General features: G+C 41.1%; 2 protein-coding genes across 2 annotated transcripts in view; both read left to right on the top strand.

The window, feature by feature from the left end:
• Window positions 1-1,444, top strand: part of PIK3AP1 (phosphoinositide-3-kinase adaptor protein 1) — a 34,111-nt gene extending 32,667 nt beyond the window's left edge. Inside the window, exons 16-18 of the mRNA XM_058029679.1 lie at window positions 294-364; window positions 547-656; window positions 1,044-1,444. Coding sequence (XP_057885662.1) covers window positions 294-364; window positions 547-656; window positions 1,044-1,098 — 236 coding nt within the window. The 3' untranslated portion in view covers window positions 1,099-1,444. The remainder of the gene's footprint in view (window positions 1-293; window positions 365-546; window positions 657-1,043) is intronic.
• Window positions 1,445-5,714: 4,270 nt separating this feature from the next.
• Window positions 5,715-18,252, top strand: part of TM9SF3 (transmembrane 9 superfamily member 3) — a 41,163-nt gene continuing 28,625 nt past the window's right edge. Inside the window, exons 1-3 of the mRNA XM_058028754.1 lie at window positions 5,715-5,834; window positions 13,785-13,980; window positions 17,441-17,563. Coding sequence (XP_057884737.1) covers window positions 5,757-5,834; window positions 13,785-13,980; window positions 17,441-17,563 — 397 coding nt within the window. The 5' untranslated portion in view covers window positions 5,715-5,756. The remainder of the gene's footprint in view (window positions 5,835-13,784; window positions 13,981-17,440; window positions 17,564-18,252) is intronic.

Here is an 18,252-nt window from a genome sequence, read left to right as displayed (position 1 = left end):
AAGAATAGATTGTGGTTGTGAGTATTTGACCAGAAGACTGGATAAAGAAAGAGAAGGCAGAAATCATCTAAAAAGAAAGCTTAATTGAATTGCTTGGGCCTGTGGTTTGTGTTGTATGAAATGCTGGTTTTGGATCCCAAATATATGAAAAAACCAGTGAAAATAAATTAATATAAACAAGCATTAATTATATTTGCAAGAATTAAGTATGAGGTTAGAAAGAGCCCTGAGTTAGGAATTTGCAGTTAAATGCCCAGGGTTGGTTAATCAGTTTTTTCTCTTGCTTCCTCCAGGTAGTGCAAGTAACCGCTCCAGCACTCGGAGTATACTGAGTGTCAGCAGTGGGATGGAAGGGGACACTGAGGTAAGCTCTCACCTCTGCTATGTACTGCTCTGCTGTCCTTAAGTACACACCTTTGTTTTCATGCTGAAAAAAGAGCTCAGAGCTGGCATTGTATTTAGAGAAATGCCAAAATGTAGCCACTTTTGTGAGGATACCAAGAACCAGATTCTGCTGTTCTGTAAACACTTCTCTTCATTTTGTAGGACAGTGAAGTCCCAGAAACAGCAAGGAGTCGCAGCCCAGTTGCTCACCAAGCAGAGAGGCTTCCTTTCCCAGAAAGGCCTCCCAGAGTGCCTCCTCGAGGTGCAAGCAGGTAAAACTAAAATGCAGCTCAAAATGTGTGTTTTCAGTTAATCCTTATGGAAGCCTTGGACAGAAAGCAAGGCAGTTAGCAAAGGCAGCAGTATGTTTTTGAGAAAGCTACCAAACTCTCAAAGTTTTACTCCAACGAACCATTTTAGCATCTCTTTCCAGTAATAGTAGAATTACTGCAACTAAAGAACAGAAGAAATGGCTTGGACAGGAACAATGCTCTGGCAGTTTGGCATCTGCTCTGTTGCTCAATCAGCCTGTTTTTGTTCTTGTATGACTACTGATTGTACACTATGCTTACATATGATTTTATTGCATGCAATGTGTTGTTCCAGAACTCTATTTTCTACTACTTTTTCATACATTTTCATTATCTGTCTTTTTATAGGCCTGTGAGCTGTGAAGGCTTTTATCCTCCACCTGTGCCCCCAAGAGGTCGCTGAATCTCTCAACATCTGTGGAATATGAGATTTTTTTTGTTTATACATGTGTTTGTACAGATTTTTTTGGGCTGCGTTAAATTATTTATAACTGGGACCCAAATGATTTCATCCCCTTCGTCCTCCCTGAAGCTCTGGTGACTTTTCCCATGATTTTCACTGGGACCTTTTGGCGTTTTATAACTTTTTTTTTAGTTGGAAGAATTTTGGTGCTTTGGGGCTTCAAGAAAAGGTATCATCATTGGGAAGAACATTGATGTGTGTCTTGGGAGCCCTGCATCAACATGAAGATCCCATCTGATCAAGAAAGCACATGTGTCCTTTTAGGAACTAAATCCTGAAAAGCATTGTTATCAAACCTCTCAATACAGTCTATCAGGGCTTGACTGGAAAACATGCTTAAAAAGTAAAGAAAATAAGATGTTTGAAAAATGCTCATTACAGCAGGAGCAGATGAATGTACTACTGCTTAGCATAACATTTTTAATCCAATTATACTGACCTTTCAGAAGGTGTAGCATCCCCCTTTAGCAATCATTAAACCATGGAGGGGATGAGAAATTTTCTTCAAGAATGTATTTTGCACACAGCCTTGAAAATGCCTTTCCTTTTCCTGTTCACTTCCTGAGGAAGACAGACAAGGTGTTGTGTGTCCTGTATTTACCATGAAAATTCCCAAGACAGCTGGTAAGGGACCTTCTGTATCACAAACCAACTGGACTTAAGTTTTTTCATGCAAGTTGCAGATATGGTGTTAAAAGATCACATGACTGAGCTCTCAAATTAGAGAAGGCCTTTGTGGCAGTGCTGTGCTCTGTGTCTTTCACGTGTGGTCATTGCAGCAATATGAAGGCATTCCACTAAATACTGTGGCACAGTAGTGAGTCCCCAGTTATCAGGGCACACCCCTCACAAATACCAGCCATATTTTAGCTGGCTGCAGAGGGAACAGACAGCCTGGGAGCTGGACTCTTCTTGCTCTGCTGTCCCTTTCTACCAATGTGAACCTGCAGCAGCTACAGCCAGCCTTTTTTCTGCCGGAGGGCTTACAAATTTAAGGAGACTTCTTGGTTTGGCTCTCTTCCAGACCTTGAAATTGTCTGTGCATATCCCAACCCTTGGGGGACAATTGAGGGCTCTGGTTGTCTGTGAGTGACACTGCTGGAAATCTGCAATGATAACATTCAGGGTAGAGAATTAAACATCATTACATACTTGGTTTTCAGGGATGAAAGAGGGCGGAATGACTTGAAAAACAGACATACATCTGTATTAGGTGATCCCTCGGGTAGAGGCAGGACATGTAGAGCTTCTGTCTGATCATGTCAGCTCCCCTTCATCAGCAGGAGAGCAGGTGACAGAGTTGCAGTTCCTTTCTCTTGCAGGGTGGCAAACTCAATGTGTGAAGCTGCAGAAGTGACAACAACTGTGACTTGACCAGCACTGAATGAAGGTAGAGGAGCCCCTGCTCCTTTCAGGGATATAGACATATGCTAAATATCATCAATGCATTAGACTCATAGGATTTGGGTGACTCCAAATGCAGTTCATAATTCCTCTCCTTTTGATGGCAGAGGGATGCAGTTGCTGTGCTGCATACACAGCACAACAGATAAAGAGGTGTCACAGATAAAGAGGTGTCCTTTCTGTTTTGTTGTTGTTTTTTTTTTTTTTTTCAAAGGAACCTCAGTGCTGTCTCCAGTGACTGCCGCTGTAGACTTTCAGTGAGTTTGCTTTCCTTCACTGTAGCGAGGGGAATGGTAAGAGCAGCCCTCCTGTGCTCTTCTTGGACTGAAACAAGGTTTCCAGCTCTATTAGCTCAAATTGGAAGGAGGGAAGGAGGTTTTGGTGCTGAAATGGGGAAAACAGTAGCAAGGATAAGAAGAAGTTAGGGACAGAAGATAAACAGGTTGTCTTCAGCTGTCACATGCTTTGGTTTGCATACAGCTCCCTGGTTTTACTCAAAAATTCCCTATCTTGGTGCTGACTGCAGCTGTGCCCCAGACTTTGGAGCTGGGATGTGGTAAGATGAATTTGTCTGCTTTCACATCTGCCAGGTACAACATAAAGTAGAATTGTAGGATGTGGGTAAAACTGTAGTAAGACAGGAAAGGAAGAGCAAATTATATGTGTGTCATGCAGATTTTCTTTCAACATTATTGGACTGAAGCAGCCCTGGGATCTGTCTTTCCAAGTTAATTTTTAATTCTGCATCCCCTCCATGTTATAGCCAGATGTCCTCTATGGGAGGGATTTATCTGAGCATTTGACTAATACCATGGCTGTGAACTGGATATTTCTTGCTTGTGCTGTGCAGACATGGTTATATCTGAATTACTGAAAGTAGCTCATAAGTAGCCTTTCAGGCCCTCTCCCATGTGAAGCTATTTCATTACTCTGGCCTGACCCATCACCTAAAGCCAAGTCTTGGTGGTGCTGTGGGAGAGGTGAGCCATGCTATAAGTGCATTCTGTTCAGGCCCCTTCTGCACTCCTCAGGGGAGAGAAACTGAAGATGCAGCTGTGGTTTCAGGCATTCCTCTCTCACTGCTGCTGGGTTAGTGAGGGATCTCAGTAACCAACAATCACTGCAAGACTCTCACCCTATTGAGGGAAAAAGGAGCAGCACTAAGATGGCTTTACTGTTGGATGCAGGTAAACAATTGGATGCAGTCATGTCTTTCAAGCCTCTTACAGGCCAACAGCAATGCACCTGCTTAGCCACCAAAGTGTGTGTTCCACACGCGTTGCATTCATCTAGTTGCTTTCAGCCTCTTGCATTTCACTGTATGCAGTCCCTGTATCTGTCTTTTGTGCTGGTGAGCATGTGGTGTGTGTTAATTCCACCCAGGATGAGAAATGCACTGAAACTGAAGTTCAGAAGAGACCAGAGAAGAAACAGTGTGCATGCAGATTGCTGGTTATTTAAGAATATGCTTTGGAGGGAAAGTGGAAAGGGAAATATGAAGTGTTTCTGATGCATATTAGAGTTCAAGGACTGAATAGATAATAAAATTGCTTGTAAAAACTTAAGTGGCCTGGCCAATTGTGGCGGCATCAACCAATCCACCAAAGTCAGGTGCCAGCTGGCAGGCCTGGGGACAGTGTTTGTTCTTTGTACAGCATGCCTTGCAAACCCTGCTGCAGCAGATGGCTCTGGTTGGCCATGGTGCTGACTGAGAGACTTAAGTACTGAAAAAACTGAAGATGCTGAAGCCTCCTCTCTCTGTCTCCCAAGGGTAAGCTACTCTATTTTGGACTGAGATGCAATGACTAGAAAGAAACATATGGTGTTATCAAAACTGTCTAGGATTTTTTTTTTTTTAGTCTCTATGTGTGTGTGTAATACAAGCATGGCTTTTGCATGGGTTTTGGCAAGTGTCTCTACAGAGACCTCACTTCTACTGAAACAGTGCATGCACTATCTCCTGCATCTCTGGAAAGGGCTTCAGATAAATACACCTTTGAAATATGTGCAGGGAAGGTAGACTGAATGTGTGAAACCACAAGAGGAAAAGCTTTTAGCATAGGTATGATGGTAACAGGGAAATCTGCTTTCTGCATAATTTCTGCAAAGCAAGGATGACATGTAACAGCACAGAGTTCCTGCCTTCTGCTCGTATCATTTATTGTCTGCTTATTTGTTGGCTCTCTTTATTTGAGAAGATGGCATAGCCCCCCCCTTTTTTTTGAGATAATATGTAAGATAACTTTTGAAATTTTTTACTGTAATTAATTTTAAAGTTGTCTGATGAATCAGTGTTCAATGACATGAGCTTTTTGCATTGAGGGCTTGTAGTTTGAGGTAGGTTTGTGGGTTTCATCTTGCACTGACAGAAACCTTACTCTGAACAAGATCCAGGTGTGGTTCTGCTGCCTCAGCGCCTGCCCTGGGCCCTGCGGCTCCGTGTGCTGCTGGTGCGAGGGCTGTAGAGAATGGGGCTGTGGATTTCACTGCTGAGCTTCGAAAAGACCTCTGAGAGCGTCGAGTCCAACCTCGGCCTGAACATCACCGTATCTACTTGACCATGTCCGGTCCTTCCTTAAACACCCAACACCCCCAGGCCAGGTGACTCCACCACCTCCCTCGGCAGCCCCTTCCAATATCTGCTCAGGCATTCCGGGCAGAAATTGCGCCCAGTGTCTGAGCTTGGGGCCCTTTCCCTTGTCCTGTCACTGGCTCCCCGGGAGAAGAGACGGACCCCGCCTCGCTGGAGCCGGCTTTCAGGCACTCGCAGAGAGTGATAAGGGTCTCCCCTAAGCCTCCTCCTCTCCAGGCTCAAAAACCGCAGCTCCCTCAGATGCTGCTCCCAACACTTGCGCTCCAGAGGGTTCTTGTCCACTGCTCTGCGTCCCGCCCTTCCCAAAGACCTTTCCATTACTTTATCGATCAAAACGAAATATCAATTACAATTCCATCCCGTAAGAACGGCGCTCCCGCGGGCCGCGCTCGGTGCCCGGCCCGCGGGGCGCGGCCGCCCTGTGCCTGCCCGCGCTCCCTGCCGGGCTCCGCCCGCCCCGCGGGGCTCCCGTAGCGCTCCCGTAGCGCCCCCGCGGTTCCGGCGGCCGGGCGGGTGACGTGGCGGGCGGGGCGGAAGTGGCGTCGGCGGCGGGCGCGGGCCGGAGCCGCGGCGGGGCCTGCTGGGGACGCCGAGGCCCGAGATGGCGGCGCCCGGGCTGCTCCTGCTGCTCCTGCCGCTCCTGCCGCTGCGCGCCCGCGCCGACGAGCACGAGCACACGGTGAGGCGGCGCCGGCTTCCCGGGAGCGGAGCTCGGGCCGGGCCCCCGTGGCGCGGCGGCGCGGGGAGCGCGGCTCGGTGGGCGGGAGGGACGGGGAGCCACGGGCCGCGGCCTCGGGGGGAGCGGGCGGCCGCCGCCCCGCGGGGCTCCCGCCGCGCTGCTCGGGCTGTTCGGCCGCGCCGGGCGGAGCCGGGCCCCGCGATCCGGTTCGGCGCTCGGGGCACGCCGGGGCGCTCGGGGCAGGGCCGGCGGGTTCTCTGATCCGGTTTGCACATCCTTGTGCGGCCGGGCGGGGTGTCCCACCTTTTCCTGGAGCAGATAAACGGCCCGGCAGGTACCGTGCTTTGTTTGGAGAGCGCTGTTTGCTCTGCCCTCCTCCCGAGAGGATGTTTGCTCTGGCTTCAGAGCTCAGTCCGAGCCGGAGCGGTTCTGACAGCCCTGCGGGACAGGGGCTGACAGCTCCCCTCGGGAAAAGGCAGGATAGCGTGGGAATGGGCTGGGGAGTGAGAGCCGGACCGGGACACTGCCACGGACCCGCAAGGAAAATGGGTGCAGAAAATACTATTGATCTGAGAGCTCACGCATTGGCATGAGGATAGTTTTTCTCAAATGCTCGCAATATTATCCAAAAGGAATCTCTAGGAAAAAAATACTAGTGCTTCGTCAGTTTCCGATTTTACATCAGAGTGTTGTTTCCCGTGACTTTCCGTGTGAAAGAATGGAGGTTTGTGTGATGATGAGCTGAGATGTGATTTTGGAACAAGACTTTCCTAGAAATCGTCTCTTCTGCAAGTGAAGTGTATTAGAACGTGGCTGTGATTAAACACTGGCTCTCTCTCACTGTCAGGACTTTTTTTGCTCTTGAGCAGCCTGGCTGGTAAATGCTTGCCGAGTTTCTTAACATAGTTTTCTCAAGGTGAGGTTGGTAAAGCTTACCAAGTGTTCTTAATGAAACAGATAAATAGCGTTGATAGCTTTTGTATAAGGGGTCGTTAATTAGTTGCCTCATTCCGTTTATTTTTGAGGACTTTTAAACTGATTAGGATTGTGTTTGTTTTTTGAAAGGGAAAGGACTTCATTGGTTCTTCAGTTGATGACAGAAAAGTTAATCTAATATTCAGTACTTTCAGGAAACAGATATTCTTTGAACTAGTTTAGGTGCCAGTTTTCTTGCTGAACATATGCTTTACAGTGAGGCTTCTGCTGAGGTGAGATGGTTTTCAGCATTGCACTGTGTTTATTTTAAGGGCTGGTTGACTTGAGGGATTATTCATTATTAAATTAATATTGGTAGTCTTCTAGGGGAAAAAAAATAAAGCTGTCACTGAATTTATTTGGGTTTGAGCTCTCTCTTCAGAAGTGATTGTTTTAGATCTTCTGAATGATTACCTGAACAATTACCCATGGAGATCACAAATTCCTTTTGAAGGCTTGTCATTTTTTTCATTTAAACTGCTCAACTCTGAGGGATTGTAAGTCTGTTTTGGTTCAGTATTCTTGTTCACATAGTGTTCAGTTTATTAACTGGGTAAGTTATGTGATAGGTTAGGAATAGTTGGTGTAGATAGACAGGTACCTTTTTTTGGAAGGCTATCTCCTTACTTGGGTATTTTGGTATTTTAATCTTGTGTGTGGGAGATTGGAGTGGAAGCATTAACAGCATGAATGAAGCATGGCCAGGGTTTTGTAGTAGTGTACTGATGTTAAGATAAATAACCTGAAGGAAATATTCCTTAAATACTGCATTTTAATGAATTTCACTTTTAAATATGATTGCAGCTGGGAGATTAATTTTCTTATAATCAAAGTGCTTTACTACATTTTGAAGGCTCTGCTCACTTTTGGAGAAGTGGAAGGGAAATTTAGGATTTGATAATCTCAAACTAAATTTTCACTGACTTAAAGACTCGAGACCCGTTGGTAGGAATACACATCCTTGTCCTTCCATTTCCTCAGTGTGCAGCTCCCTGGGGGAAGGTGTGCTGGTGCACCCTGACACAGCTGAGCAGGGTGTTGTCAGTGCTCAGCATGTTGGACATACAGAAGTGCTGTCTTAAGCCTTTAAAGCTGCTGTAACATGGAATTGTATGCACTGTGTGCTGTAATATGTATTACACGTGTCCTTTATTTTATTTAGTTGTGGGCTTCTGAGCAAATACTATAAAAGGTAATTGTGAGAGGACTCTGCATGAAACTCTAGGTCTGTGCTATTGTTTCTGGGTATGTTAGGTATGGATAGTGTCATTGAATCAACAGCTTATATCCTTTATCTTTAATTTCAGTTAGTCTTTAGAAATCACATTTGCTTTGCTTTGGAAGAAGAATAGTTTAAATACAACTATAAGATAAAGACATGGTTATTTAAAATGAGTAGTAAGTGAAGAGAAATTTTTGCCACAGTACTTAAAATCTCCATTGTCTAAAGACAGTACAGCAGCATAACTTCAGACCATGACAGAACAGTTTATCAGGACCTAACTGAAAACTTGTCTGGTGATTCTTTAACTTATTTTCATGCTTCAGAGCATGTAATGTACTTGCTCACTGCCTGTATTATAACAATTGCAACATTTTTTGACAATTGTCCTTTTATTTGTGGAAGCGATAGTATCGATGGGGTGCTGGTGGCCTTATCACAGTGTACACTGATCCTGCAGAAACAGGGCTGGGGGCTCCTGCCTGCCCTTTGCTTTCACATCTTCTGTTGCTAGACTTGTTGAAATTGATGATGTAATAGACAAACCATAAAACATTCTGAAATATCCTGTGGTTTTTGTTGCAGGAGAATGGTCTAGAGAGTAGGTAGCATTTTAATGTTGCTTCAGTTTAATTATATGTGCTCTGTAAGAATGGAAATACATGAAAAACATTGAAAATAAACAAAACCCAGCCTACATTACATAGCAAAATTCCTAATTTAATATGGTTGAGAAAAGCATTTTTGCTTGATTTATACCCTGATCAAATATGTTAAAACCCTGAGAATGTAAGGCTTATTTAAAATTAGTATGTAAAATTAGGAACTTTGTATAGTATCTGAAAATCGTCTGTTAGAGAAACACTGTGGAAAACATTTCAGTTCATGTAAAATACTTATTTGCATGTCAAGTTGAGCGTAGATGAGCGGCCTGATTCCTCTTTGAAGTTGTGTTTCCATTTTGAAGAGGTGAAATAAATGTCATGGAAGCAGGACGTGGTGTGCCTGAGCAATCTTGTGCATCGAGGAAGTGTAACAGTAAAAGTACTGCATGTACAGAAGTTCAGCCTGTGCCACTGGTACAGTTCTAGACACATCTTGATGAGGCCTAAAATTCAGAGAGAAATAAAGAAGTGTTACTGGAAATAGCTTGCTTTGTCCAAAGGCGAGCATGAGGCTGAAACCCACAGTTTAATAGGGTGTGGATGTGAGCTGCAAACATTGAGTATTATCACAGTGCTCAATAGATGGGATATCTCTAAGATACTGGGGACTGCAGGCCTGGGATATTACTTGCCAGGTGAGTCTTGCTTGCTGCCTCCTGTATTTCTTATCTTGCTTCTACATCTTTGCTTTGCCAGTAACAAATAATGTTGGTTCTTTTTTTCCCCCTGCAAGATGTGCATTGTGGGGCATGCCATTCCAGACTTCTATTCGAGGAAAGGAGTAAAATCACATATTTTCTGAAAGAAACTGTCTTGATTTGAATTTATTTTGCTGAATCATCACATGAGGTTTGGCAGATGTAAAGCTCTTTTTGGCCCCCCTCACTTTTTTGCAAAATGTTTTCCTGGTTTAAAGAATATCAGCAACAATCTCATATCTATTTCTGCAACCTTTTGTAACTGACTTCATCTAGCCTTAATTGTTTTTTAGAATAAATAGTTTCTTTTTAGGGTTAGCATGCTAATTTCTACAGTTGAGCAAAGAAAACATAAAGTTGCTTTCCATACCACGAGTGCCCTGTTGGGTAACAGGAAAGAAAGATGCATGTACTGAAGGCAGTATTGCTATACTTGAATAGTTTCTAAATTGTATAGATCTATGGAAATTGTCTATATTAAGCCTCAAAGTGGTGCACACCCCCAGTTTTCCACTAGTTGTATTACACAGAAGATGTGCACTCCTGGCCATGTCAGACTACACAGGGTTCCTGCCCCTTTAGTGCTCTGCAGGGAGCTAGAGTGGACCCATCAATACAGGCAATGAGGAAGAACTGTGGATGGGTTGGATGTGATTTTAGCTTGCACAGGCACATCCCTGCAGCCCAGTGCTCTGAACAGACACTGTGGCCACATTGTGCTGCTTTGGAGCAGATGTCCTCAGCTGTGGTGAGGGTTGTAGTTGATATGTAGTTGCATTTGAGGTGCAGATTGGTTCTCCACCACCTGGTTGGCAATTACAGAAAGAAGTTTCTGAAGGTTTGTCTCCCTTAGCTTAACAGCTATATGGTAGGTAACTTGTGTCTATTCTGAGACTTTTCAGGCTGCATCTATAAATATATCATTATATATTCCAGATAGCTACAGAAATTACCGAGCTGATATTAAGCATAGTGCAGAAAAATATGTGAAGCTTACAAACATTTTTTTCATAAATTACAGTACGTGAAACATAAATAAAATTGTGTTCTGTAGCCTTCTCTCACGTGTGGAAGTACTGAACTGTGTGAGTTGTGGCACTGTGACCAAGTTGTTAAATGTTTGTGTCTGTGAATATATAATTGGGATCTCTGAGCTATGTGCAGTGTATTATCCCTTCATATGAACCAAAACCAGAAGAGATTGCTGAGATATACCAGAGTACAGATTGCATCTTATTTGCTGACCTTCTTTGCCTTGTCATTTACTATGTTCATCTTGGCTTACTTTATGTTCTCTCTCTCATAGTGGGACCTTTTTGCTGAAAGGTGTGTTATATGTAAGCCTTCTCACAACTTAGCAGCCCTCCTAAAGAGGTGACAGGACAGTATCCTACAAAATACTCTAGTGCTTTGTCTTGCCTAAATAAGTTTTCCTTTGTGTTGGCATTGTTATTTATTGTGGACTTTTTGATATTATGAAGGCCCTAATGAAACAGAACAGAAAAGAAACCAGACAGAAAGCCCACCATCAAACTGCCACATTTGAACTCTTTAATAGCACTGTGTTCTTGCCAACATCTTACCCTAGCAATAGGCTAAGAATGCAAGGATAAGATATGTCAGAGAAATGTATTTAAATGTGAAAGCTCATCCTTATAATTGACAATGAGCAAAACCCAACAGATGGAGAGAGAAGAAAATGTCCTTCCGTTTCTGCTAGGCACCACCCCCAAATTTAAGCTGAAGGTGCTTAAGTTGTTTTACTTACTACAATGCCCTTAATTTGAGGAAGTCACTGGGAGCACCTGATGGATGGCAGATGGCTGTGCCTAAGGACTGTGTGAGTGAGGTGTACCCTGGGCTGGATGAGGTGTTGTGTTTCTTTATGTAGCAATCCTGAAAAGATTCATCTGGTGCTGTTCTGGGGTGGTTGTTAGAAAGGAGGAAGTAATAAATGCAGACTGAGTTCTTTGCATCTGTTAGATGTGGCCCCTTTTCTCTCTAGAGTAGGTTGATGGCATCTTGGAGTCATTGCGGGAAAAACATGTAGGCCCCGAAGAGGGGCTAAGCCACATGAGGATAAGAGACAAGCAAAAACAGACTTGTTATTGCAGATGTTGTAATTACTATTTAGTTTCATTGGTAGATCAGAAAACATAGCAAGATTTTGCATATTATGTTCTAAATCTGTTGGTTTCTGCCTCATCTGTCATGAGTTCCAAAAATGTGGAGGTGCCAGCTCAGTATGAAGCATGTCAGAAAGGAACAGCTGAGGAAAGCAGTGGTCAGTGCTTTCTTTATTCAGGCTGTCAGTGATGAACTGACAGACCCAAGGATGTTGTCATATTCTATTACTGAAGGTTAAGCAGAGACATAGGTCAGCTCACGTGTAAGCTGTTTGGTGTAAGTAGTGCTAAAGTGGGCTCTTGACAAGTAAAGACCATTTTGAGAGAGGGCTGGAAATATGTTCTGCAGCTGTTAGAGGAAGAAACAGAAGATGTGATAGAAATAACAGGCTAGGAAGAGAGATGGACCAGCTTGTGCCATGCTCTCTTGGCAGGAGCTAGAGGCAGATTCCATGTGCAGACTCCAATGTCTGTTTCTGCAGCTCAGGGGATTGGAACTGGGATTTTGCTTTCTTTCTCTTATCTTTCCCAACTTTGGACAACTATGCTGCACTGGTATGACCTTTCTGGTTGCTGACAGAGAGGAGGAATGTCTACTTTCTCATGCTTTCTCTTGTTTACTTTTTATTTGATGCTTCTTTGACATTCTTTAGCTGTCAGAACTGCTCTGAAGTGTGTGCTCTGCAAAGGGGTAAGTTTGTGAAACCAGTAAGTGTTTGGTCTCTGCTGCAGCTCAGAATGAAATTATTAAGATCTTTTAAGTTTCTTGTTGGAAATCACTCACACAGGAGGCTGGAATGACCTTTGTACATCTTTGTAAACAAAAAAAGATGAGCCTTTAATTGAGTTGGTGTGTTAGTTTAAAGGGATGAAATTATTTTCCGAAGCAAGTTTATTTAAGTCCTTGAGTTTAACTCTTAAACACTTCATCTGGAATTTTTTTAAAATTTCTGCACTGACCTGTTGGTATGGCTGTGGTTGTTCATAATGGTTGAACAACCACAAATGGAGTTGAACAACCTTTGTTCATTTGTTAAAAAGGGAGATACAAAACTGTGTTCAGTATTTCAGCTGTGCACTATATAATAGTTACATCTAATTAACATTTTGCTTTCTTTTCTTCCCCAAGGTATTCTGTGTCTGTGTTTTGGTCTTATAACAGTACTTTATACTTCTGTACCTAAAAGAAATTCAAGACCTGTATAGCAATTTGCTTTTATGTGTATATAATTATAAATAGGGTTTTTTCCTGCCTTAGAAGTTACATTGCTGTCCCTGTCGCTCTGATTCTGTTGAAATTATAGGTGAAGTAGTATTGTGTGAGGGACTTTGTGTAGTAATCAGCAAATCTGATACCTCATCCAGATGCATACAGATATAATGCAAATTACTATTTCAGATAATTTAATTTTCCTGGATTTGTCCAGTATTTGAATACTGATAGATTAATGACTTCTAAGTACCTTTTTTTGTTGTTCAGAAGTAATAAGGGCTTGGAAAAAAATATTGGCGCCTAGACAAGGAATATCTTTTTCTGGCTAACAGTAGCTGTGGAAAGTGAAGAGTAAATGTTCCCAGAGAGAATTTCATGGCAGCCACCAGACTTCTTGCTGTTCTGTTTTTTCACTCTGGGAATGTTGGAAATGCATCAAAATACAGTTCTTCTGTCTGACTTTGGCTCTTGGCTGCTATAGGTACACAACAGTTTAATTTTAGTGCTTCCTGTGAGGCATTGTGCTCTTCTGGGAATTTTGAATGCAGTTTATACCCTTTCTAAGAAGAAAAGGAGCTGCATTTTAGGAAAATACAAAATACCTGGCAGTGTGGGTAGATTGCCTGACTACTTTGCTAAAGTCTTGTTTAACAAGACATTAATTTGGTGTTTCCTTTATTTCAGTTGAGATAAGCAGAGTTTTGCTTTTAACTGATCTGTGTTTTTACAAAATTAGTCAAAGCTTATTTATTTTCAAAACTTCTGCTCGCTGCATCTTCTACATCTTTCTTAAATCCCCCTCGTCTGATACTTCACTGATAGGCCGTAAGAAACTGTATGATCAACTTGCCTTTTTTTTCCCTATGAAAGCAGGCTGAAATTTTATCCTGGAGTCCCTGTTGTGCAAAAGACAAAAATGCTCAGCTGTCTTTAAATGTGGCTGTTGCCTGTGATTGAGCAATCCTGCCCTGCTATTTGATATGAATAAGAGCTTCTTGAACATTTTTATTCTGCTGAGCTTCTCATCTAACTCAATAACTTTGTTTTTCAGTACCAAGATAAAGAGGAAGTTGTTCTGTGGATGAATACTGTAGGACCCTACCACAATCGCCAAGAAACGTACAAATACTTCTCTCTCCCTTTCTGTGTGGGATCAAAAAAAAGCATTGGCCATTACCATGAAACCCTAGGGGAAGCACTTCAAGGAGTTGAGCTGGAATTTAGTGGGCTTGACATCAAATTTAAAGGTAAGTAATTCAAAGTGCATTTAGTCACTTAAAAAAATACACAAACTCTTCAAACTTGATCTTTTAATGAGAAGAACTGAAATTTTCTTGCTGCTAGCAGCTGAGTGTATTTTGTATGGTTGATTGGTACTACCACTGGCTTTTGAGTTTGCACTTCCATCTATGTGCCCTTGAAGGAAAATGCTTGCAGCAGATATTGCTTGTGAAGTAACTGATATCATTTTACAAAATAAAACTTAAGTTTTCTGCGTATGAATGTTTGATAATTTCCTGGAATTAATATCCTGGAATTACCAGTTCTGAAGATGTAGTTTTTTCCTGTGATGATGAATACTTGTAGACTTACTGCAATTGCAAAGGAGAAGCAAGGGCTCAGTATGTCAGAGTTCCACCTCGACACAAAGTTGATGATTGTATCCTTCTGATTACTGTCTAGTTTAGAATGACTTCGTAGTGCTGTCCCTAACTCATGCCAGTCAGGCTGGAGCAGGATGAAGCTGGTTTGTTTTTTTTTTTTTTTCCCCTGTTGTTCCCTGTCCTCACCATCTTTCCATACTATTCCAGAGAAGACATTTAACTTCTTTAGCAAATATATTTCTTGGTGTTAAGGCCTGAGTCTTCTATTGCATAATTTCTCTCTGTGTGTCCTTTCAGATGTCTGTAGCTAGTAGTTGCAGAACTTCAAATAGTAATAGATTCTTTTTTGCCTCTTGACTTTTAACATTTATTAATTTAATTCCATGTATGTTTCTGTGTATCTTTTTTTCCAGAACATTGCATTTCATCACTTGGGCTTAAATGGATGGAGAAATTAAGCATAGTATCTCTTGTCTGAGCATTTACAGTCAGATGGGATTTAGTTTCTGTAAGCTGTAAATTTTTATCCAAAGCTGGACATCTGTAAAATAAAAGAGCTAATGATGTTTTTGCTAGCAGTAGGATAAGTTGAATAAAATATTTTTACAAAGTTTGTTAATATCTTAAATTCTTCATAATTTTAAAATTTGCATAGAGGATAGCACTGCCACACTAAAGGAGTTTGGAGTTGAATCTTTTCTTTTAAGAAAGAAGAAGTACCTGTACAAACATTGGGAAACAGTCTTACTACTGGTCTGTTACACTTGTAGCATGGTGAAAATTTTACTCAGTGTGGGAGAAATAATTTTCTTGTCAAACCTCATAGAATGTCCTCAGAAACACAAAATGGAAAGGACAGTGAAGGCAACTGGCAGCAATTCAATAACTGGTGAAGATTAATAAAGTTTATTCATTTTTTAGAGGCTTAGAAGTTGTCATAAACCCAGTACAATTTGTATCCAATTTATGTATTGTAAAATTTGGATTTCATAGACCAGTCTCTAATGTTTAGCATTTGTATAATTAATTCCTTTCCAGTTAGATTGTTAAATTGTGATGGTAGCTCAGTTTTTTGGTGACATTTTAGTGGTAGACCTTGTTCTGTGCAGAAAGGGTGTTCACTTTTATTTTTTCTCCTTGTAACTTGGTTGTATCAGTGAAATTGAAAAAATATTTTTGTAATGGATAAGTTTTATTTCAGTGTGATTGATATCGGCTTCAGCTCTGCGTCAGTGTTCCAGGAGTTGCTGCAATTAAATTGAAACAGGGCTGTTGGTGTTTTGGGGTGATTTGGTTTTTTGGTTGGTTTTTGTTTTCCTTTTTCTTTCTTTTTGTAAGCAGATAGAGGCTTGGTTGGTACCAATATATTCATGTGTTCTTAAGTAAAAGATACAGCTTGAAGGAGTGTTGAGTATCTAAAATTTGCAGCTGAAATAATTAAGATAATAAGTAATCAACTTGCACAGATTTTCTTCATGAATATGTGAATCATATCTAAATTCTGAGTTTACAGGCATCTGTGCTTTTCTTTATGTGTCTTTGGCATTATGGCAAGATTAACAGTTGCAGGCATTTCTTTCTCTTTAAAGTATTGTATGAGTTTGCAAAATTAGATTTGAACTTCATACTCTTAGATTTTTATTCTCTAAAGTTAGTAAATGGGAAATAAAATTGTTCTAATAAATTAGCTTCTGCAATGAAAAATAATTCCCTTCTCAACATTGTTTGACTGGGCAGCAGTAGCAGGTAAGTGTGAAGCTGCATGTTGTTCATCATATTCAAAGAATTGTTTAAGCTACAGCTGTTATTAGCTGAAGTACTAAACTGTGTAAGTAAAACTGGCATTTGAATCAGTAGGCATTGCCTGTATTTTTTGAACTAGAATAAAAACATGATTTTGCAGAAATGTGCCCTTCTGAGAGTGAAGGTTTCCACTTGCACTCCCATGGTGGTGACTGGTGGGGCGAATCTACAGTGTATTCAAGCCTCCATGAAGTAGAGTTTCTTGTTGTATTAAGTGTGGCATATGAAAGGATACATGTAATCATACAAGATAGTTGGATTTTCCTTTTGTTACAATATGAACAATGTTCTTAGATCACAGGTCTCAAATCTGTATAAATACCTGTATGAAGGAAGAAATGAAATAGTAACATACACTCATATTGTAATATAACTTCTAAGTTTTCATTTGGCTTAATTATCTTGTCAAGCTAAATCTAGGATAATAATGCTTTTTAATTAATATGTCAAGTTCTTTACTCAAGTGTTTGAGTGACATCCTCTGTTACACCTGAGACCTAATAAATTTTTAAATGGATTGAACGTTGGTATCATGGTAACTTCAGTTTGAAAATTTATTTTTGATATTACCATACTGTGCTGTTAGAGAAGATGAATGTAAAGAGGAAAAGGATGATTTAACAAAATTGCATTTTGTACTTCTTCAGAAATGTAAAAGAATGGCTGCTAACAGTATAACTTAGGAATTGTAGATGGGAAAGAATAACTTTCTGGGTGAAAGAGGTGGATTTATTTTATTTCCAAATGCAGCCTCTTGTGTGTCCTTTGCATTATTCCTATTTTTGTCTTCTCTCCTTTTTTTCTCTGTCTTTACTCTGATTGCTTTGTTTCTTCCTTAGGGTAGTTTCTTCAAAACTGCTGAGAACTTTAAAACTTTTTAGGTTTTTTTACAAACATTATTCCTAGTCAGTGAAGCTGATTATACTAAACCAGAGATAATGTTGTAAACAGTTTAAGGTATTTCTTAATAATTTCATATCTCTTGTTAGAGAGATCTCATTATCTGTTCAGGTGAATCTGTCATCAGCTTTTTTACCTTAATCTAGTGTGAGTGAAGCTGCAAATGGATACTGTGAAACCTTTCCCTGCCCAGTATGTGGGAAGCCTCTGCATGCAGATTTCTGAACACAATCATGCATTTGCTTTAATGCTTCCTTTTAAAATGTCCTTTATTGTTATCTACTTGAGGATACCCAAGAGGGCTTGGAGACTTCAGCTCTGTCCATTCCTACATTTGATTTGCCTTCACTTTGAGCCAGATCAATAATAAATCTTCAACTGTGCTTCAATTTTTTTGCAGATGATGTGATGCAGACCACTTACTGTGAAGTTGACTTGGACAAAGGAAGAAGAGATGCATTTGTGTATGCTATCAAAAATCACTATTGGTACCAGATGTATATTGATGACTTGCCAATATGGGGTGAGTGATACTGTGCATTAATGATTGGATTACACCTACTCAAGTCCTGTACTAGTGGGTTTCATGGAGTCATTTAATGACTAAGCTTTGTTACAAGAATTTCACAAGAAATGCAAGTCTAATTCACAAGAATTTGAAGTAAAGTACTAGAGGACATAATCGTAAACTGCACCATGGGAGAGTTGGGTTGAACATTAAGAAGCATTTCTTCACAGAAATGGTGATTAGACTTTGGAATGGGCTGCCCAGGGAGGTGTTGGAGTCACCACCCCTGGAGCTGCCTAAGGAAAGACTGGATGTGGCACTTGGTGCCATGGTGGAGTTGACAAGGTGGTGTTGGGTCATAGGTTGGACTCAGTGGTCTTTTCCAACCTAATCAATTCTGTGTGAAATAAGTTGATGACTTATTGCATTGAAAGAACAGTAGGGTGACTGTACTAGTGAAATACAAAACCAGTGAAAAGCTGGTTTGTTTCTAAAGCCCTGATTTAATAACAGTAAGTTCTTAGGTTTAAATTTGTTCAGATGTTCAAGTAGGTGGTAATTAGGTAGGTTACTTGTAAGGGCCATGTTATTCTGATCATTAATAACAAGCTTATTTGAGAGTTGAAACTTTATTTTGCTACTTTTCTTTATTACTCATGCAAAAACTGTTTGGTTTAATTTCATGGTAATTACTTACCCTTTAT

The sequence above is a fragment of the Melospiza georgiana genome, chromosome 8 (genome assembly GCF_028018845.1).
Source record: "Melospiza georgiana isolate bMelGeo1 chromosome 8, bMelGeo1.pri, whole genome shotgun sequence".
NCBI lineage: Eukaryota > Metazoa > Chordata > Aves > Passeriformes > Passerellidae > Melospiza > Melospiza georgiana.
The sequence above is the reverse complement of the archived record's forward strand: the minus strand, read 5'-3'. Positions and strand labels throughout refer to the sequence as shown.